At 53.8% G+C, this 9,999-nt stretch overlaps 1 protein-coding gene across 1 annotated transcript; it reads right to left on the reverse strand.

Annotated features, from left to right (window-relative positions):
• Positions 1-3,592: 3,592 nt before the first annotated feature.
• Positions 3,593-9,635, reverse strand: ISCU (iron-sulfur cluster assembly enzyme). The gene is made up of 5 exons (XM_037052356.1): positions 9,478-9,635; positions 7,821-7,934; positions 6,902-7,012; positions 5,096-5,174; positions 3,593-4,116 (listed from the first exon to the last, which is right to left on the reverse strand). The coding sequence occupies exons 1-5, from the start codon at positions 9,589-9,591 to the stop codon at positions 4,031-4,033; spliced, it is 504 nt and encodes a 167-aa protein (XP_036908251.1). The 5' UTR covers positions 9,592-9,635; the 3' UTR covers positions 3,593-4,030.
• Between the last annotated feature and the right edge of the window lie 364 nt (positions 9,636-9,999).

The following is a 9,999-nucleotide window of genomic DNA, read 5'->3' on the forward strand; positions in this document are numbered from 1 at the left end:
GAAGCCCCCAGTAAGTAAGTCGAGAACTGTACCAGATGCCAGGCTAATTCAGACATTGGCATTAAACCACTTTACACAGGCACCAACAGAAGACTAAATGACGGACCACCACACACAGAATACTGAGTAGCCGTTCATAACAACGAGGCAGGTGTGTAGGAATTGTTAATGGAGAAATACACTCAAGCAGAAAATGAAAAGATGCAGAAGTGTGAGAAGCGCACTACCATTTGTGTAAAATAAAAAAAAGTCTGTTTTAGCCCTGGCTGGTGTATAGCTCAGTGGATTGAGTGCAGGCCTGCGAACCACACGATCGCGGTTCGATTCCCAGCCAGAGCACATGCCTGGGTTGCAGGCCGATTCCCGGCAGGGGACTTATGAGAGGCAACCATACACTGATATGTCTCTCCTTCTCTTCCCCTCTAAGGATAGTTAAATAAAATCTCTTAAAAAAAGGGTCTTTTTCTACACATACATACCTGGCTATGCCTAGAACATTTTTGGAAGGGCCCTTAAGTGCACATCAGAGATTGCCTTTGAGGAAGGAATTAGGAGGGGTGGGTCGGAAACAAACCGCACAGTTCTGTTTCAGGCTGTTTGCATTTTTAATAAAAAGTATTGCATTATCTGTTTAAAATTGGAAAGAATAATTTACATATGAAAAAGAAGACCCTGTCCCTGGGTAATGAGTGGTGTAGGAAGAGAAGAAAACAGCAAATTATCACACCATCCACGATACGTGTGTGATTAGGGAAGTAGGGCGGAGGCTGGGGAGCACTGAGGGCCACCTAGCTCAGTCTGGCGGAATCAGGGCAGGCTTCCCAGAGGAGGTGCTGCCTGAGAGAGGCTCCCAGGCCCAGTGGAGGTGAAGGAAAGATGCTTGGTGAGGGCATTCCTGGCAGCAGGGACAGGGTGAGGTCTGCAGTTTTGGTTCAGTGTGGCTGGGGCAAAGCGAGTGATGTGGTAGGAGGTTTGGAATTTGTCCAAAGGGCAACGGCAAGTCATGGGTGGGTTTTAAGAAGAGTGAGAGGGTCGGAGTTTTGCTTGGAAAGACCCCTCTGGCAGCCATGTGGGGAGTGGTCCCAGCAGTGACCAGAGGCAGGGAGACTGATGGGGAGGCCTGGGGAGAGGGAATGGAGACCCAGACTAAGGCAGATGTGGGGCAGTGGTGGGCGGGGCAGAGAGGAAGCGGGATTCAAGAGCTCTTTGGAGGCCCTGGCTGGTGTAGCTCAGCGGATTGAGCATGGGCTTGCGAACCAGAGGATCGCGGTTCGATTCCCAGTCAGGGCATATGCCTGGGTTGCAGGCCAGTTCCCGGCAGGGGACACACGTTACATTGTGTGTCCTTGGCAGAGGCAACCATACATTGAAATTTCTCTCCCTCTCTCTTTCCCTTCCCCTCTAAAGATAAAAAAAAAAAAAAAAAGAGCTCTTTGGAGGTGGGAAGTGACGCATTCTCACAAGAGTGTAAGCATCCTTCAGAATAATTTTAGCAAACTGCTTTGCCCAGTGCACAGCGCTTCATGGTGGTTCCCACCCATGAGCACACATTGGAGACCCCTGGGGCGTTTCTAAAGAACCCCAGTGCCTGGGCCGCGCCCCCACGGCACCGATGAAACCGGGCTCCGCGATGGCTCAGATGCACAGGCCCGGTGAGGGCCGCGCTGTGTGGTGGTGGGTTGGCCGAAAGGACGAACTGGGCTCATCCTGTTGGTTCACCATCTTTACGCACATGCTCAGGGCGCGGGTGAGCTTCTGACATGCAGTCAGAACCCCACGGCATGTTCTGCCCTAGGAAAACTAGGCAGGAGAAGGGTGGGCTTTGGGGTCACACAGCCCAAGTGAGCTGGCTTGAGTCAGTTGACCTCTTGAGCCAAGTGTCCTTGTCTGAAACTGACCTCAGTGGGTTGTCATCAGAACGAGCAGGGTCACAGGTGTCAGGTCCCCGCACAGAGCGTGGGTGCTTGGTGGACAGGTCGAGATCCCAGCAGAAGAGTTCGAGACCTACTGGGAGACTGAGTAAACCCTAGGCTTCTGCTATCGAAGGGCACACGACGCCCTCGTGTGGTGGAAACTAGATTTGTCTGGGAACAGGAGCGCTTTAACGTCCATTTGAAAATCTGTTCATCATTTCTTTTAGCCAGCACCACCACACAGTTTGAGGTTTGGGCTATTCTGGTGATGTTGTTAACACGAGTAAGCGGCGTCTGGTGTGTACAGTTCAGCTTCACCTCTCAGAGGGCGTTAACCAGGACAAAAACATCTCATTTTAAAAATCCTAAAGAAATGTGGTGGGGAATTGTAGGGTTGTCACCTATAATATACAAGGGAGAGACCAGCAGCCTGGCGAGACCGTGAATTAAACAGTAGGCATGCCACACGCAGGAAAACGTGACGCAGCCCACCCCGTGGCTCCAATTTGAGATTCTCATAAAGGTCTCCACAGGTTGCGTGCAGAGGGAGCTGGATTTGGAGTTCCACGCCCTCCCCAGAACCCAGAGGACTTCAAAACAAAACAACAACAACAAAACCAGCCCCGGCTGGTGTAGCTCATTGGATTGAGTGCGGGCTGTGAACCCGTTCAATTCCCAGTCTGGGCACATGCTTGGGTTGCAGGCCAGGTCCCTAGTGGGGGGCTGGGTGAGAAGCAACCACACACTGATGTTTCTCTCCCTCTTTCTCTCTTCCTTCCCCTCTCTCTAAAAATAAATAAATAAAATCTTTAAGATATATATATATATTAAAAATATATATATACCCACACATATACACATATTTTAAAAGAGGTATATTTAAGAGAAGAGGCAGCTAACTTATTCCTGAGCAAAAAAAGCCACCATCAGAAAACACACCTCTTAACATTGGAAGAGTTGAAGGAGACTTGAGACTGCTTGCTAGAATTTCAACCTCGAGTTTTCATGAGAAAATCAGGCCTCCTGTGGTGGGCTTTTGGCTTCATGACTAGGAGCCCCAGAAGGCTCCAACCTGCCCAGCCCCCGGGGCAGGGGGAGGGGTAAGGGACAGTGATCTGCACCATTTTCTGGGGCCTGAGCCGGGGAGGGAGTTTCCAGCTCGCTGCGCACGCCCACACGGCTCAGAACGAGTGAAACGGCGTAGACACCACCCCCGTGCGGGGCAGAGACCCGGGCAGGAGGGGCTCCTCCTCTGTGGCTGGCTGAGCTGCGTGGGAGAGCCGCCTGCCCAGACCCGCAGCACCGTCCCGGGCCTAGAATTCTGTATCTTCACTCACTCCTCAGCGACTTGCGACTGTTTGGTCCCCAGCTCTAGAGCATCATCCAGGCCGGCTCTTGTCAGATTTCAGGACTTCGCAAACTGGTGAGATTATAGAAAGAATCTTCCGCTTTCCGTTCGAGTTGTCGGTCTATTACTAGTTCGCCAAGAGCAAACAAAAGCATGGCCATCTCCTTTGGCCTTCTCCCTCGTCCCCTAAAATGGGACGTCTGGCTTTGCACAAGTCTCCCTACGTAGCCTCGCCCCCTCCCCGCCGTGTGCTCTGGGGTGTGTGCGGCCACCGCCCAGCATTCGGGAACCCCAGGGGCTGTGGGGTGCGGTATCCAAGAGAAACGGCCTGGCAGAGGGAAACACTGTCTTACATTCTTTTATTTATTATATATATGCAGATGTGTTGTATGTACAATACGCGGTTCTGTCAAATAATCACATCAAGGCATTCTATCGGTAACCTTCCCCACATGGACGCAGGTGAAACACACCTCTGAGCACTGCACGACGAGCAAAACTGGAGACTTCACTACCGATCGCAGTTTTTGAGGCCATACACACAGTTCCAAATAAACATAAGCCAGACTAAGGCGACAAAAGGGGCTGAAAGAAAGCACAGCATTCTGAACAGTTAAACAGTGTATTTTGCCGCGTTACAGCCCCAACAGCAAGGCTGGGGCAGGGCACAGCTCTGCTCTGGGAGCGCTACGGCGGCTGCGCGGCGGCTGGGGGCAAGCGTGGGCTGAAGCGAGGCATCCTATGGGCAGCTCCGCTGGGGGGGGGGGGCTCACTTGCTCCCCGCCTCCCCTTTCTTGGGTTCTTGTTTCAGTTTGTAATCCGCAAGGGCGGCCTTGATCGCGTCTTCGGCCAGCACTGGAAGGAAGGACAGACAGCCTTAGTTTCTAGACCCAGAGAACGAGTCTTGGGACTAGAATTTTGGGCAGAGGGTGGGGGGGTGGGCGCTGGGCAGGGCTCAGCTGCCCCTCACCGGAGTGCGTGGGATGGAGTGGGATGGAGCAGGCCGGGAGACAGCAGTTTGAGCTCCACGCCCCCCAACCCCGTGGCTATGGATAGGAGTGGGGGCTAAGTCCCCAGAGTTCCAGGTTAGTTTCTGAGTCTCTCCGGATCTATTTTCTCTTCTGTGAAAAAGGACAATTGTGCTTTCCTTGCTGGGTCTGTGTGAGGACTCGCAGTGTGGCTGGCACACAGTACACACAGTAGGCACACAACACATACTAGTTCTCACGGGCAAGACTGGAGGAGATGTAGGGCATGCTGGTTAAGCTGGCTGATGTAACCCAGGTCATGTCACTCTCCAGTGACCCTGCATTTGAACACTTACGTGGGAGCGAGGCTGTGGAGGAAACCCCAAGTCCCGGGGCTGGAGTGGCGGCCAGAGGCCAGCCAACAGCGGACAGCCTGAGCTCAGGGTCCCGTGCCCATGAAGGCCGATGGGAAGGCCGGGCTTTGTCTGACGCCACGTGAAGGCGTCTGCAAGCTAAGCCCTGTGTTCACGGGCACGCGGAACTCCAGCTCAAGGGGAAAGACCCTGGGGCTGAGCAGACTCCTCGAAGACTGCATTAGCCTGTCCCTGTCCGGCACTCGGTTCTCCCGTGAGCCCTCCCCTGGCCAGAGGCCTGGCTCTGGGCTGCTTTGTAACTCATCTGGTCAGTAAACCCCCATCAACCTGTTGGGGCGCTGGGTCGTGCTCAGCCTGAGGCCCGGAGCACCCCGCCTCCCGCAAGTCCCCAGGAGGTGGTGTGAGACCAGGGCTCTGGATTCGTCATCACTCTGCCACCAAAGCGAGGTGACTCCAGTACGGATCCCCCCACACCCTGGAGGACGGACTCACTGGAGCAGTGCAACTTCACCGGAGGGAGGCACAGCTCCTTGGCGATGTCTGTGTTCTTGATGGTCAAGGCTTCCTCCACCTGAGAGGCACATGGGGAAGAGAAGCGGTTAGGGGTGCTCTGACCGGAGGAACAGATGATGAGAAAGGGAAGGCCCTCGGGGCAGGGAGTTGGGGGATGGTTTCTGCTAACAACACCCAACACAGGCGGAGGACCTTCTAAGGACCTCCACTGGTGTGTCAAGGCTGCAGGGGCGGTGTCTCGGGTGGGAGGTGTACACAGCTGCGTGGCCTGGCTGGGCTCAGCAGGGCCTCTGTGAGCCAAGAAGAGACCCTGTGAGAAGTCTCTTAGGAATCAGATTTGCCAGGGCCGTCACTTCCTGTGCTGGTTTTGTGAATATCGGCTTCTCCGATGTCCTTGTACCAAATGTTTAGAATGAGCCCCTTCAACTAGCAGTGCTTATGGCACTGGGAGGTCGCAGAGGTGTCGGACAGGCTGGTGGCACTCCAGCGTGGGGACAGTGGCACAGGAAGGTCCGGGCTGAGCGCTCCCTGTAGACTCTTCCTCTGCTGACCCAGGGAAGAAGGCGCCCGGGGCGAGGCTGGGCCCAAGGGCACAACGAGAGGCGGCTCCTCGCCCTTGAGGAACAGGGGCCTGCCAGCTTAAGAAAAGCCGGATTTCCCCATCTTTCTGTTCCCTAATCTGATGGTTCTGCTAACTCCACTGAATTACGACTTCAGTTCTGTTTCTGGAAACTCAGATGGGGAGGATCTCAAGGTCAGAGGCCACCTTCCTCTACTTTCTGATGGCAACTCAAAGGCCCCCTGGGGCCAGGTCCTGGGAGCACAGGTGCCCCGTCTCCTTTTCGCCCCTTCCCCTGCAGACAGCCGATGACAGCGCACTGCAGGGCCACCTCCTGCCAGAACAGGTCTGGCGTGTGCTGCTTGGGCCCAAAGGAGCTCGCCAGCCAGCAGGCCCCAGCCGCAGGAAGCAGGCGGCACGTGGTGAGGCAACCTGCCCCGTTGCGGAGCTGCCCAGTGCAGCACACACTCTTCCGTGTGACTCAGCTCCCCACATTTGCGTCCTCGGGGCTACAAGGATGAGCAGCCTGCAGATGGGCCTTTCTGAGAGCTGAATGACGTTGAATGACGGGACGACTAGAGTTGAGAAAGCGCAGTTCTTCCCTGGCTCGGGGGCCTTTATTCCCGCAGCTGCCATGGAGAGTTGCTCTGGCAGAGAAAAGGATGGAGATGTTCCGCCTTTCTCCGCCCTCAGACGCCTGTATCACTGTTTGCATGTGCTTGTTCATGCAAGCACCTGCCCACCTGCTGCGTGGTCTGGGTTCTGCAGGCCCTCTCTCGCACAGGCCGGTTTCTCATTTCAAGAATCCTTAACAGCCACCCGCAATCCTTCCCAAACACATGGGAGAAGATGAACCACTGCACAGCACCCCCTGACCTCACTGAGATTCCTAAGAAGTTGTACCACCAGCAACCTTGGAGAACACCAGATCTTCCTTCTAAGCTCTATCTTGTCAGATGGAGAGGTTGAAGATCTTTTTTATATTTAATTAGAAACAAAACGCCATGGAAACCCCCAAATGAAAACAATGAACAGCACCCACCAAACTAAAAACCATTAATCAAATTATTTACTGTTCCTGTGGCGGAGAATTTAATAAAAATCTGGGTAGGGGAAATGAAAAATCACGGATACTTTTCTCGCCCCCCCATCAGGCCCTCCCCGTAACTGAGCGCCATGTTGGTGGGGCACATGATTGAGTTCGGCTGGATTTGCGGGCACCTTACCGTCTTCCCTTTCACCCACTCGGTGGCCAGCGAGCTGGAGGCGATGGCAGACCCGCAGCCAAACGTCTTAAACCTGGCGTCCACGATCTTCCCCTTCTCATCCACCTGAATCTAGCAAAGAGACAGGATGGCCAGTTGCGGAGCCTGCTGGGGCTCTCCCCAGGGCTCTGGGCTGGCTTTCCCTGCTTTAAGTTTTGGCATTAACTACTGAGTTTGCTCTGAAGAGTTCAGTGATGGAATGTTAAACACAGGAACAATTATATAGCATTACATAGGCCTAGCTGGTAAAGAGCAGCTGGAAATATGCCCCCTTCACAGTTTTGTAACTGTAGCCTGCTTTTGCCTATGAAGTTCTCAGGGCTGCTATGTCAACCCACCTCTGAAGACACCGGGCAAGTCACACTCAAGGGCTCTGGTGAATGCTGTTCTCTCCATCACCATTAGTGGCTCCGCCCATCTGGTTTCTGTTTTCTAAGATAGGCTCGGAGACTCTGGCAAGTCGCCCACCCACCATGAAGGAGACTGTAGACAAAGGCACGGTTTACCCAAAGTGCCAGTCACTACCTTCCTGTTGTCTTCAGTTTGGGGGCAGGGGGGTGATTTATTGGATTTCTTATATTGCTAGGGATTGCCAGCTCAACGGTTGTGGTTTTCCTCAGTGAAATTCACAGAACCTTTTATGTAATTGACGCTGGAATTTAAGCCGATTCAGCGGGTGGAACAGAATGATCAGTTTACTATATCAGAAAGGGTCAGCGTAGTGTGCCAGCAGACCTAGGATTCAGGCTCCGCTCTGACTGTTTATAACACTGCCTCATCCCCGCTCACCGGCATCAAGGTGGAGAGCAGATGAAATGGTTCGTAAACCGCGCAGGCACACAGGGTACCAGTTACCACCAACGATGAAAACCAGCTGTACCTGTAATTTCATTACATCACCACATGCTGGAGCCCCCACCAATCCGGTTCCAACATTCTTAGCGGTCTTGTCAAGAGACCCCACGTTTCTGGGATTTTCATAATGATCAACCACCTGAAATGAGAGCGTTAGGAGAAATCACATCACTCCTTTTTGGCGCCAACTTGATGGTGAGTGCAAGGTCAGCAATTCGGAGCTTGGCGAGAACAGTCACTGAATACCAGAGTTCACCTCTTGTCAGTGAGAACCGTCTGTGACCTTGGGTCACAGACTTTGCATTTCCTCTCCAAAATACCTTGAGATTTGTGATACTGGAGAAAATCATGTTTTAGATCCAAAGGGTTTTTAACTACATGTAATTATTTGACCTTTACCCGCCTAAATCGCCAGATTTGGGCTCAAATGACACTTTTGTCATTTCCAGATAAAACTGTTCTCAGAGGATAATTTCTACTCAAAAACCCTAAAAGCAACAATGGCCCATAAATTGAAGGCTTTCCCAGCCTCAAGGAGATTGTTACAGAGGAACAAGGCTATGAAAGTGTCCAATTCTGTCTGACGATAAACTCCGTTCCATCACTATTTTAGGGCCCTGAAATCGCCTCGGCGCAGCAGCGCACCCTGGTGGTTAGAAGGATGCCAGCCCAAACTGATTCAGCGTGCACTGTCAACAAAACACACCCCTGGGTGGGGGAGGAGCAAAGGCCTTGGAGAGGAACTGAAGCCAAAACAGAATAAATGTCTACTCAAACTGGCACACACAAGGCTCTACTAGCCTTGAGGTTTTTAATCAGTTAGCCGTAAGTACACCGGTCGTCCAGTCCCTCTTCCCCCACCGACGCGGCACGGACGTTGACTCCAAGCCCTCCGACCTACAAGATAACACCCAATCGGGACTTATTGCCCCATGTTGATTTACTGCATTCTTTAATTAGTTGTTTTCCGAGTGCTAGAGTTTCCTGTCTAAGGGACTTTAAGCCCCCGGAAAGCAAGGGCTGCAAATTACACGCCTTCCCCTATCCCCCGCCCCCAAACAAAACGTGAAAATGAAAACAGGACTGTTGGCTACGCGTCTGACTCCACTTGGAGGCTATGAGCTTCTAGGAACAACAGCGGCACCATAAATGGTCTCCGGGGGCTAGGCATGAGTGTTCGTGTAGGGGACTACTAAGATATCCATTTTACAAATGGGGAAACAGATCAGCGAACGGCAGCGTCTTTCCCCAAGGTCACTTGGCTAGGGCAGCAGCCTGGCTGAAGCCGGAGCCCGGGTGTGTGTGTCTTCCAGGAGTCGGGCTGGCAGATCCTAAAGGCACCTTCCTTTCTGGGCTGTTCAGGTGTTTAAAGACTGGGATGTACGACGCCAGCCAACGGCAGGGCCCGCGTTTTGTTTTTGTTTCCCGCGTGGTTAGTGTCACTGCGCAGCGAGAGAAGTTGAGGCAGATTTGTGCGAGGGTGCGGCCCCTCTATCCTGAGCCGGGGGCCGTTGTTACCCTGGGCGCTGGCAGGGGCTCCCCAAGCGGCGCAGAATCCCGCGGCTACTCCTTTCTAGAATGGGCCTCCGTCCAGCGCCGGCACGCACAAGTCCCATCGTCAACCCTAGTACTCCCGGCTCCCGATCGCTGCGGACCCCACGCCCCCGCTTGCCCACCCCTACCTTCTTGTGATACAGCCGTGCCGGAGCCGATAGCTCTCGGGCCGGAAGGCGCGGTCTCTGGAGCAACAGGGCAGACGCCGCCCGCCTTAGACGGCCCGCTCCAGCCGCCGCCATCTTGCGGCCTTGCGCCTGCGCAGGCCAAAAGCTAGGCCAAGGGGGCGGGGCGCTCCTGGGACCGGGGCCCCGAGCTTAGTGCGCGCGCCCTCTAGGACTTCACCGCTATTTCCGACCTGCGTCCTCCAGATCCGTGCACGTGTCGGCGTTCGACCACGCCCCTGGGGGGGGAAGGCGAGGCTCAGGGCGGGAAAGTCTGAAGTCGCTGGAGGGCTTCTTCTCCGTGCTGAAGTCTGGATGTAAAAGAATCGGTCTCAGGCTGGAGTGCGGGACCCAAATTTACGTCCACAAAGTTCACCGCTGATATACAGCGCGGAGGGTTAACCAGCCTACCTTTCTTAACCCCAATTTGCAGCTAAAGACATTCAGGTTTAGAATGGTTTAGTAACTTGCCCAAAGTTGCTCAGA

Source organism: Sturnira hondurensis, unplaced genomic scaffold, assembly GCF_014824575.4.
Source record: "Sturnira hondurensis isolate 20B ecotype Veracruz unplaced genomic scaffold, ASM1482457v3 Scaffold0007406, whole genome shotgun sequence".
In the NCBI taxonomy this organism is placed as follows: Eukaryota; Metazoa; Chordata; class Mammalia; order Chiroptera; family Phyllostomidae; genus Sturnira; species Sturnira hondurensis.

Excerpts from the sequence above, each read along its gene's own strand:
- ISCU (XM_037052356.1), bottom strand. The coding sequence starts at position 9,591 with ATGGCGGCGGCTGGAGCGGGCCGTCTAAGGCGGGCGGCGTCTGCCCTG. Across the intron at positions 7,013-7,820 it reads GTGATGTAATGAAATTACAG|ATTCAGGTGGATGAGAAGGG; the intron begins GTACAGCTGGTT and ends TCTCTTTGCTAG. Across the intron at positions 5,175-6,901 it reads AGTGGGTGAAAGGGAAGACG|GTGGAGGAAGCCTTGACCAT; the intron begins GTAAGGTGCCCG and ends TGTGCCTCTCAG.